Here is a 12543-nt window from a genome sequence, read left to right on the forward strand (position 1 = left end):
CAGAGCTGTTGCCCATGCAATGAATGTTCATTTCTCTACGATAAGCCATCTCCAAAGCCGTCCAGCCCCCCGGACAGCTGCAGCAAAAATCTGTTTGCATAACCAAAGAATGTCTGCACAAACTGTCAGAAACCGTCTCAGGGAAGCTCATCTGCATGCTCGTTGTCCTCATTGGGGTCTGGACCTGACTGCAGTTCATCATCGTAACCGACTTGAGTGGGCAGATGCTCACATTCGATGGTGTCTGGCACGTTAGAGATGCGTTCTGTTCACGGAGGAGTCTGTTTTCACTGTTCAGGGCAGATGACAGACAGCGTGTGTGGCGTTGTGTGGGTGAGCGGTTTGCTGACGTCAACATTGTGGATCGAGTGGCCCATGGGTGGCGGTGTGGTTATGGTATGGGCAGGCGTATGTTATGGACAACGAACACAGGTGCATTTTATTAATGGCATTTTGAATGCACAGAGATACCGTGATGAGATTCTGAGGCCCATTGTTGTGCCATTCATCCACGACCATCACCTCATGTTGCAGCATGATAATGCACAGCCCCATATTGCAAGGATCTGTACACAATTCCTGGAAGCTGAAAACATCCCAGTTCTTGCATGGCCAGCATACTCACCAGGCATGTCACCCATTGATCACGTTTGGGATGCTCTGGATCGGCAAATATTTAGCAACTTCGCACAGCTATTAAAGAGGAGTGGACCAACATTCCACAGGCCACAATCAACAACCTGATCAACTCTATGCGACGGAGATGTGCTGCACTGCGTGAGGCAAATGGTGGCCACACCAGATACTGACTGGTTTTCAGACCCCCCCCCCCCCCCCCCCCAGTAAGGCAAAACTGTGCACATTTCAGAGTGGGCCCTCATTGTGGGAAGTCTAAGGCACACCTGTGCGATATTCATGCTGCCTAATCAGCACCTAGATATGCCACACCTGTGAGGTGGGATGGATTATCTCGGCAAAGGAGAAGTGCTCACTAACACAGATTTAGACAGATGTAGACAGATTTGTGAACAATATTTGATAGTAATGGGTCTTTTGTGTATGTATAAAATGTTTCAGATCTTTGAGTTCAGCTCATGCAAAATGGGAGCAAAACCAAAAGTGTTGCGTTTATATTTTTGCTTAATGTATAAAGTCAAACTTGCGAATACATCCTACCAGATTCCACTGGGAACCACACAGTTTCTCTTATTATAATCTATCTTGTCCGGGGTCACTTTAATTGTCTTCTTGATGCTGATCACTGGACGTGACCTAAAAAGAAGAGATGCAAAAATTGAAAAATTTAGAAACTTGCAAGATGCATTTCTATAGATCACAATAGTGACAATTTTATCTTACCTGAATACATTTATAGAATCTGACAAAGATCCTACTGCAATATCTGGATAGGAATTCTTATCTAGATCCATATTTCCGACAACAGAGTAACCAAAGAATTTGGTGTTTGTGTTCCTGCCATCAATGACCTTTATAAAAGGGAGACATTAAGTTAGTAGCAATACATTGGAAATCAGGGTCACGTTCACACAAGCATTTTACGATGTTCTTTTAGGCCATGTTTAACTAGTTGGGGGCTTCTTCATATTCGAATTTAGATAAGACTTGGGGTCCATTCACACAACCGTATTTTCAGTCCACATCTGATGCATTTTTTGTGAATCGCAGGTATCAGTGTTTTGTGGATCTGCCATTTGCAAAATGCAAATCTGATAGTCATAAATGCCCCCTTAGTAGAGTATGGGCTCTGGACCAGTCCAAACCAACAAGTTTACAGCCATATGATCAGGTTTTCTGATGTAGTTCTGGAAGCCAGAATCAGAAATGGATTATGAAAAGGAGAGAAAGTATAAAGGACAGATACGACTAATCCTCTTTTTTGAAATCACTCCTGGTTTTGGCTTCCAAAGTAAGGTTACACCTCCTTTTAAATAAAGTTTCTACAACTACTGTAACCACTTCTTTATTGGAGCTTAGATGTACAAACATTTACTCCTTCAAAACAACCAAATATCATGTTTGAGCCAAATGGGCATACCTGGTTATGACGGAGACTGGATAAATGTGCATTACTATCATGATAACATTCATTTTTTTGGCTGGTGTAAATGATATACCTGTGATGGTTCTTGATTGATGCCACTTTTTGAGCCATGGAATATATAGACTTTTCCGAAACCATCAGCATATGGTGCTCCGACTGCAATGTCTGATTAGAACAAAAGATATACTTTGTGAGCACCCAAAATAAAGTGGTTCTTCTTATCAATTATGGTGTTTTAATTAATATCAAAAAGAAACAAAATGTTATGCAGACATTAGCCTATGTAGAAAAATTCAAGCTGCCACGCAATTCAGGGTACATTTTTGGGCTACACTGTAAAGGCTGTAACATTTATAAAATGCCCATTAAAGATGACCCGGCACCTCTCCTGACAGGTCTGTATTAGTAACTACTTGTATTCCCCATGTAATAACAATTCTGGAGCATCTATCATTCATTATGACTGTTGTGAAATTCCTTCATTATTCATGCTAAAACTTATGCATGAATTGCTAGCAGTTTGTAATAAAGGTCCAGCTGGGTGTTAGCAGTTGGGGGTGTCTCTGCACAGTCTGCCATTATCCAATCAGTGCTGGCAGTGTCAGACGGTGCAGGGACACCCCCCCAACGGGTAGCACCCATCTAGACCTTCATTGCAAACTGTTAGTAATCAATTGGCACAACACAGATTCATAAGAATAGATGCTCCAGAATTGTTATTACATGGGTAATGTAAATAATTGCTAAAACAGACATGTCAGGAGAGGGGACAGGTCCTTTTTAAGTTCTGCACACCTTTACTGCTCAGCTAAATGAGCTTCTTTTATGGCAAAATTTAGAACCCATTTCCGTTCATGTTCTGAGAAAGGTTGGAGCCATGTGATAAAATCATTTGCAATGTTGTAATATAAGAATATCACACTGTTATATATCCATGTTTCTTCTAATAAAACCGGTAAGACGCAATACGATGGAATCCTACAGCACAACCCTGCTGCCTCAATGGTCTACAGTACTGACAGCCACCAGCAGGCTACCCACTACTACACCAGTGCTGTATATACACTGCAACATAGAAACCACCAGCAGGTCTTAAAGGGATTCTGTCGTGACATTTTAGGCCTATGACCTAAACATATGGCCAGGTCCGTCCAAATAGCATGAATCTGAAACTGTCCTTATTAAATCTGCCTGTGGCTCTATTAGCACATAAAACTGGTTTTTATAACGTGTCATTCACCTACCTAAGGTGTCCAAGGGGACGTCGCTTCATACAGGGTGCCCGGCTGCAGCCATCTCCGTCTGGTGCCCAGCGCCGCCTTCCCAGTTGAAATAGCCGCCTTCCTCACCTCAGCAACGCCTCCGCAATCGTCCGGTCCCTCAGGTTATGCCTAGTGCGCACGCGCGGGATCTGGCAGAGGGACCGGACGATTGCGGAGGCGGGGCTGAGGTGAAGAAGGCGGCAATTTCAACTGGGAAGGCGGCGCTGGGCACCAGACGGAGATGGCTGCAGCCGGGCACCCTGTATGAAGCGACGTCCCCTTGGGCACCTTAGGTAGGTGAATGACACGTTATAAAAACCTGTTTTATGTGCTAATAGAGCCACAGGCACATTTAATAAGGACAGTTTCGGATTCATGCTATTAGGACGGACCTGGCCATATGTTTAGGTTAAAGGGCTAAAATGTCATGACAGAATCCTTTTAAAGCCATATCCATGTATACTATCTTTAAAAAAATATAGGGAAATTAAATATCCAAAGTTTTTTATGATTGGTTCCAGTATGGGAGCTACAACTTCCATATCACGTGAAAACCATTTCCATAATAATAATAATAATAATAATAATAATAATAATAATCTTCTACTGGTATAGCATTTTAAAAATGATGATCATTTCTGCATCCCTTTCCTAGTGATCATCTTAAAATAATCTATTTTGATGCAAAACAGAATAGCCAACCACGAGTGGCACTAAAGACTGTTTGTTTCATTCTAGAGGAGAGTAATTAGGCAAAAAAAATATTCTCAGGGAGCATTGCCTTATAGAATCCCCACCACTATATCTCATTGAGAAGCAATCTATTCTTAACATTGGCATTGACAAAATCTACTAATTGGTAATTAGTAATGAATCTCGTAAAATTGGTAATGAATAAGAAAGTTTGAGGTACACCCGCAGAACATATGTTTAGCTAGAAAAAGTCTACACAATATTACGAGATTGTAAGCTATAAATCATTAGTTAACAATAAAGCCTCCTACCAGGGTATCCATCTTGATTCACGTCTCCAACATTTTTCACCGAAATTCCAAACATAGAATCCCTGGGGCCCTCAATTCGGATTGGCTTGACATTCCCCCATTTTCCCTCCTGATTGATGTACACATAGATGGCTCCCCCTATGTCTTTGTTATCCTTATCGAAGTATTGGGGTGCACCAACAACTATATCCTGCCACCTGTGGAAAAGACAAATTAAATTCATCACTATAGGCAAGGTGTTGTTATTTCATATTTTTAGCTAAATTTCTTATGTCTTTAAAAATAGAAAAACAATATGGTGGTTCACCTGCTTACTGTCATAGATAAGGTGCTCTTTTCTATTCGACTCACCCAGTCAAAAAAGTGAACAAATACAGTAATCAATGATAGGCATAATGTTTCAAGGTACATACAGTAATTTATTAGGTAAAGACCCAAAAATAACCCCCCAAATTAAAACCCAACCGAACAAAAGATCAAAACACGGACAATAAAATGTTATGACGGTGATATCGACAGCTATATGTATGTCAGGTTCTAGATGCGTAGTTATTATTTTATGGCATCCATATAGGCGTAGTTAATGGCTCATGGGCCCTGGTGCAAGAGTTCAGCTTGGGGCCCCCCTTCCCTCAGTGCTTTGTGGCCAGGGGCAGGAAGCACAAGGCCTTCGTGCTGCCCGAGGCAAAAATTGAAACTGCACCCCCTTGAGCCAGAGGTGTAACTTGACCGGCCTGCACTTTCTATAATACTGATGTCTTCTTATGCACCACAAGGGTCTTTTGGGCCCCCTCAGGCTCCTGGGCCCGGTAGCGACTGCTACCTCTGCACCCCTTATAGCTACGCCCCTGCATATAGCTGTACATACGGATGGAGTAGAGTTAACACTCCTGTTTTCTGAGATTTCTGAGTTGTGTTATCTAATCTAAGCAAACACCTTCAATTGCTTTTTAATGACTTTTGTCTCAAGATAACGCAATGAGTTAAGAAATTTGAGTTAAAGAGCTGGAGTGCTAACCCTGCTCCATCTGTATACCGTCACAACATGCAGCACACAAAATGTCTATAATATATCAATAATATGTAGATATGGCGTATAATATCATATCTAAAAATGCATATTAGTATAATTGCTTGCTTTATAATATTTGCTTGCTTTGTAGTAATGTCCTCTTTCTTAAGGATTACTTATAGTGTCATACTGTACTCTGGCTGCTGTTACCTCTCTCCAGTCGTACTGTATGCCACGTGGGATGCCACGTAGGCATCTTACTAGTACCTGATTGCCATATAACATATACTTACCTGGTTGTTGTCTGGCGGTCAATTGCGCAGCACTGGGAAGCGGTGCTGTTTCGCAAAGGAAGAGATACATTGCCGTCATTTGGTTGCATTGTATGTAAAGCTGAACACATTGAACTTACTCAGAAAACTTTTTAACTGTTGCCATTTTCCTTTGATATTATGCGCACTATTTACCGTGGATATTATGCGCATTATTAAATACTGATTTTACCGATCGATGTGAAAAGAAAGACTGTGACTCATAAGGTTGATCTGCATAAATTGCAAGGCATATTTAATCTTATAAATGACACTAAGTAATCCTTTAAGAAATAAGACATTACTACAAAGCAAGCAAATATTATAAAGCAAGCAATTATACTAATATGCATTTTTAGATATGATATTATACGCCATATCTACATATTATTGATATATTATTGACATTTTGTGTGCTGCATGTTGTGACGGTATATGTACGTCTATATGGATGCCATAAAATAATAACTACGCATCTAGTACCTGACACATATAGCTGTTAATATCACCGTCATAACATTTTATTACAAAGAAAAAAATAAGGGGTTGGGTCAGCACAACCTACCTGCAGGTGCACATCACTATGGCGAAATACATATACAAACGGAAAATGCAAATGTGATCGCACACTACATCCAGCACTCTGCCCTCCATGCTGGATGAGACATTGGTTTATATTTTGGCCAAAGCATAGTAAGCCACTCACCGCGTCAAGGCTGTCTCATGAGTGGTCCCTAACTCTTGTTCCTACCTGTTCATGGGCCATGACAGCCAGATAAAATCCAGGGAATGCAGGTCAGCATGCAAGCCAAGTACACTTTGCTTGTAACCCCGTCCGGTGCCATTACAGCTTTCATCGGATCCAGGGATGCAAATACCAACATGCATGCTGAACCCACCATATACTTCTCCTGGAGCCAGATGGCTAATGGTAGGTTCTATATAAGCAGACTCAGTTTTATACTGACTTTAAAACCAGCCTCAAGGACAGATTAACTGGTCAGGTGTGCAATGACTCCAAGGAGATCGCCACGCCTCCAATATATACTACAAAGAAAAAAATAAGGGGTTGGGTCAGCACAACCTACCTGCAGGTGCACATCACTATGGCGAAATACATATACAAACGGAAAATGCAAATGTGATCGCACACTACATCCAGCACTCTGCCCTCCATGCTGGATGAGACATTGGTTTATATTTTGGCCAAAGCATAGTAAGCCACTCACCGCGTCAAGGCTGTCTCATGAGTGGTCCCTAACTCTTGTTCCTACCTGTTCATGGGCCATGACAGCCACATAAAATCCAGGGAATGCAGGTCAGCATGCAAGCCAAGTACACTTTGCTTGTAACCCCGTCCGGTGCCATTACAGCTTTCATCGGATCCAGGGATGCAAATACCAACATGCATGCTGAACCCACCATATACTTCTCCTGGAGCCAGGAGAAGTATATGGTGGGTTCAGCATGCATGTTGGTATTTGCATCCCTGGATCCGATGAAAGCTGTAATGGCACCGGACGGGGTTACAAGCAAAGTGTACTTGGCTTGCATGCTGACCTGCATTCCCTGGATTTTATGTGGCTGTCATGGCCCATGAACAGGTAGGAACAAGAGTTAGGGACCACTCATGAGACAGCCTTGACGCGGTGAGTGGCTTACTATGCTTTGGCCAAAATATAAACCAAAATATAAACCAATGTCTCATCCAGCATGGAGGGCAGAGTGCTGGATGTAGTGTGCGATCACATTTGCATTTTCCGTTTGTATATGTATTTCGCCATAGTGATGTGCACCTGCAGGTAGGTTGTGCTGACCCAACCCCTTATTTTTTTCTTTGTAGTATATATTGGAGGCGTGGCGATCTCCTTGGAGTCATTGCACACCTGACCAGTTAATCTGTCCTTGAGGCTGGTTTTAAAGTCAGTATAAAACTGAGTCTGCTTATATAGAACCTACCATTAGCCATCTGGCTCCAGGAGAAGTATATGGTGGGTTCAGCATGCATGTTGGTATTTGCATCCCTGGATCCGATGAAAGCTGTAATGGCACCGGACGGGGTTACAAGCAAAGTGTACTTGGCTTGCATGCTGACCTGCATTCCCTGGATTTTATGTGGCTGTCATGGCCCATGAACAGGTAGGAACAAGAGTTAGGGACCACTCATGAGACAGCCTTGACGCGGTGAGTGGCTTACTATGCTTTGGCCAAAATATAAACCAATGTCTCATCCAGCATGGAGGGCAGAGTGCTGGATGTAGTGTGCGATCACATTTGCATTTTCCATAACATTTTATTGTCTGTGTTTTGATCTTTTGTTCGGTTGGGTTTTAATTTGGGGGATTATTTTTGGGTCTTTACCTATTAAATTATGTACCTTGAAACATTATTCTTAGTCTGGACTCAGATGCGGAGTGCCTGCCATTGATTACTGTATTATCTGTTCACTTTATGTCTTTGTAGATGTTTTTAGTTGATATTGACATGGCTGCCTTCAACCAACAACAGCACCACAACGGTGCATGGGTTGTGTCGTAGTGAATGTTATTTATAATATAAAATAGAGGTATCATTTAAAAAAAACTTTTTGGACATTTCATAGTGACATTTCAAAAGTCTTAGGCCTTGTTCACACTTCAGTGTTTGGTCAGTGATTTCCATCAGTGATCTGTGAGCCAAAACCAGGTGTGGGTCAAGACCACAGAACAGGTGCAGATCTTTCGATTATACCTTATCTCTGTGTAGTCTTCACTTCTGGTTTTAGCTCACAAATCACTAATGGAAATCACTGACCAAACACTGAAGTGTGAACGAGGCCTTAACCAGTGGGATCTGCCATCGATCGCTAAATCGAGGAGATAGACACGCTCAGTCAAACACTGTCTCTCCTTTCTCACTAAAGATGGGCTCACAGACTTTCCATTAACTTCATCTTCAACCAGCATGGAGAGGCAGTTCTTGGCTAAGTGCTTCAAGCTCGTTATTTTAGCAATCATGGGGAATGGGTTCAGTACCCAGACCCCCACCAACTGACTTTAAATCTTACTGGGATCTATTAAAAATAGCTTGCAATCAAAGATGTCTTTACTAGTACGCTTGCTTCACTGGATCATCGAAATATACAGTACTTTAAGTGTATCGTTGCTGTTTTGTGTACCTAAAATTGAGAATCTAATATATATAAAGCACCAAGCCAACTCTTTTAGACAGTTGATATATATAACAAATAATTTGTAATTAGGGTCGATAGTCACAAGAGCCAGAGGGCTCTCACAGCTATTTTATATCTATGTACTAAAATGATTAGGCGTATTTCAGGCGCAGATGGTTGCACAATGGTTAGTTGCTCTGCTATCTGCGACTTCGTCCCGCTCACGCCAGGTCTAAAATTGTGGATGTGGCGTGGGCGGGGAAGGGGACGGAACTGGCGGGGTCAAAATGTCGAATAAATTTGCCCCTATGTCTGGTGATCCCCATCATTTAAAATGTGGCTTTGGTTTAGCATAGATGAAACTGTTTCCAACTAGTAGAAACATCAACTGTAATGTTCAATTTATTTCACGTACACAGTGGAGGAATCAGATTATGACAGGAAGGATGTGATGTCTGCAGGTTTCAATATGACTGTATCGCCAGCGCTGTAGTAGACAGAGGGTCTCTGTTATCGGCTGCCAACTCTCTTATCAGCGGCTGTCGTCGGTGTGTGTGTGTGATACATTCTCAATAGGGGAGGTCAGCAACAAACTCTCTAGAGCTCCATAATAATTGAAGGATTTAATCACACCCCCTTAAAAACGGAGAAAAAATCAGCTGGAGGAAATTTCCTGAGACGACTTGTCCCACAATGCTAGAACACAGCACACTGCATGCAAATAAGTCATCCAAGTCTTACATAACAAAATTGACATGAACATTCAACAATCGTTCCCACAAACACTCAGTCCATATAAAAGGTGCCACAGATCACCCAATTAACGAGCAAAACGCTTCTTCATCAGGTGAAATTATCTTTCATGTGGGCACCTCAATCATCATTTCTGGGCAGCAGATCATGCTGTGTAAACTAACGAGCAGGCAGTTATCGAGAAGGAAAGTTTCCGTCCCAATAATTTTCTGTTCGTTTGGCGAGTATTAATGTGCCTTCACTTTCCCGATTCCTAACTCCTCCAACATCGGCAATCTGGGGAGAGTTGGGAGGCCCCATGAACGTTGTATGTCAGAAGTGGCTGACTATCTATCTAATGTGTATGGTCAGCTTTACCTGAGGAAGCAAACTTCATAAAGTGTGACCTACAGTAACTTCCATATCCAAAGTCCACAGATCAAAATAATGTTTATGCTCAAAAAAAGAGATTTTCAAGCTGAAGCATCAGTTTGGCAAATGAGTAGTAAATAAGATTTCTACCCTTTGCCCATTCTCCACAAGGAATATTACAACTTTCTAATGTTGGTGTTATGTACCTGCCCCTCATCCCAGTAAAAATAAAGGTCCTGCGCCTTTTAGCAGTTTAGTCGTATCTCTACATTGCTAAGAATCTATGCACAAAGAAGAAGACAGATTGCGACCTAGTTCACATTATAGATATGAGGTGGAACTTTACACCAAGATCAGATCTTTATTATTTTTGGGTCTGCAATTTTCTTCTGGTTAATATACAGGAAACTTTACAGTTTACTGTAAAACGTTTTAACTTGTTAACAGTATTTATCATTGCAGTTCTTTACCATTTAGGTAGTTAGTGAAGTATGTCGAACACTTGGAAGGTTTTATATTTTTATATAATGTAGTTATGTCTAACGCAATATTTTTAGTACAAAATCAGAATAGCTTGATGCTTTCGGAAATTTTAATGGAGCTTGTGTATGTAAAACAGGAACTAGGAAAAGGAAGAAAAGGAGCTGTTGTTGAGAGATAAATAGGACACAGCAGTCAAGTAGGCAATGGGGAAAAAACTGCTGAAATGAAAACATGTGAAAGGGCACAAACATCAAGGAACTAAGAACCAAAGGAAAGATTTAGGAGATGCCAGTGGATAAGGGATACTATTTTATGCGGGGGAAGGGTCAGTGAGAAAGTAGGGCACTAACTTCTGAGATTATAAGCTAGGGAGTATGGGGGCTTTGAGTTGGTAGGAGAGGATTTGGAGCTAGACAAAGAGCCCTAGAGCTGATGAAAGGAAAGTCTTTTGACTCTGTTCGGGAAACAGAAAGAGAAGAGATAAATTTTGGTAAAAAATTACATTTGGATCTTCCAAAGAAGACAAGAGTGTTCAAAAGTGAATACATCAAGAAGGTATAGAAGAAGTCATGCGATACTGCCTATTTAAAGATAAAGTTGCTAAAGAAAAGGAGAAGGATCCCCTACAGGAAAAGGACAACTGGAATTATAAAACGGTAAACTAATCTACAGACCTGATGAAGAACATCTGAAAAATAAGAATGGTTACATGCAAGGAAAGGAACGGGGATCTGAGGTTAGATAAACAAGGAGTACGTATGTATGATCCATTCAGTCCTTGGTAGACAACACAGATAGGAAATGTTGCTCGTTTAGGAGACATTACTTTTATTTAGAAACCTACTGACTAAGTATCTTACTTGTCTCTGTTGAGATCTGCTACTGCTACATCGTAACCAAATGAAGAGGCCAGTCCCTCCCCCTCAAAGATAAACTCGGGAGACAACATCCTCTCGTTGGGTGGATACTTCTTCAGGAGAACCACCGCTCCACTGTGATTGGCTCTGGGTGCACCCGATACAAACGTAATTTCATCTTGTGAGGTGATTCCTTTGCTAGTATCCAAAGAGAACCCTGCGAATAGGAGCAAAGAAAATCAAAATTAATGCAAGGGTGATATTGCAAACTATGCAGAATGAGTGAAATGCAAAAGTGATAACATGCAGAGAAGTTTGAGGTGAATACCGCCGCACAGTTACCCAAAGTCTTCACATATTTAACACTTATTTTGCACAATCTAAGGTACTATGTGAACTGCGGGATGGATTACTTGCTGCATATCAGCCTTGGAACATTTAATTTTTAAATCAGTAATTGAATCAGAGAGGCAGCGGCAAATATTTCTCAAATTTGCAGTTCTAAACCATGGGGTTGACTTAAAGCGTAACTGCCATTCTATTTTTATTTGTGTAATGTATCGGGGCAGTGATACTGACCATTTTTGTAATATACTTTAATTACTGAAATAATACATTTCTATTAGAAAAATAGCTCTAAAGTGACCCATTTTGAGCCTTTGCAACGCTCCTCTGTCTTCTGTTTACATAACAGTGGAGACCTGCTCAACACTGACTGTTATGTAAACAGAAGACAGAGGAGCGTTGCTAAGGCTCAAAATGGGCCACTTTAGAGCTATTTTTCTAAAAGAAATGTAGGATTTCAGTAATTAAAGTATATTACAAAAATGGTCAGTATCACTGCTCCTATACATTATACAAATAAAAATAAAATGGCAGTTACACTTTAAAGGCTATGTACACCGTCAGGGACATTTTGTTATGATTGCATTTTACTAATTTTGGGCTAAAAATATATTTTTTTAATTGGTCTTTATTAAAAACATTGAGCCATTCTGTGACAAAATGTTACAGTTTTTCTAGCTATGCGGTACTTTCACTTCACTTTGTGCAGTCATCTAATAACCCTTATCTCTAAATTGCTAAAAGGTCATAAACACTTATTTAAGCCAAATTTGTATGAGTAAAATAAGAATTGAGCTTTAATGAGCGTTTATAATGTCAGAGATCAGAGATAGGGTCCATTCATACATCTGTATGTGTTTTGCAGATGCATGGATCCGCGGATCCGCAAAACACGGACACCGGCAATGTGCGTTCCGGCACTATAATATAAAATGCCTAATCTTGTCCGCAA

General features: G+C 41.0%; 1 protein-coding gene across 2 annotated transcripts in view; it reads right to left on the reverse strand.

Moving 5' to 3' along the window:
- ITGA6 (integrin subunit alpha 6) overlaps window positions 1-12543 on the reverse strand; it is a 74332-nt gene that overhangs the window by 22506 nt on the left and 39283 nt on the right. For both annotated transcript variants that reach the window (XM_040441120.1, XM_040441121.1), the window contains exons 6-10: window positions 11250-11463; window positions 4329-4525; window positions 2136-2227; window positions 1360-1487; window positions 1177-1272 (exon numbers count right to left, since the gene is read on the reverse strand). In XM_040441120.1, the coding sequence (XP_040297054.1) occupies window positions 1177-1272; window positions 1360-1487; window positions 2136-2227; window positions 4329-4525; window positions 11250-11463 (727 nt within the window). The remainder of the gene's footprint in view (window positions 1-1176; window positions 1273-1359; window positions 1488-2135; window positions 2228-4328; window positions 4526-11249; window positions 11464-12543) is intronic.

This window comes from Bufo bufo, chromosome 7 (assembly GCF_905171765.1).
Source record: "Bufo bufo chromosome 7, aBufBuf1.1, whole genome shotgun sequence".
Taxonomy (NCBI): Eukaryota; Metazoa; Chordata; class Amphibia; order Anura; family Bufonidae; genus Bufo; species Bufo bufo.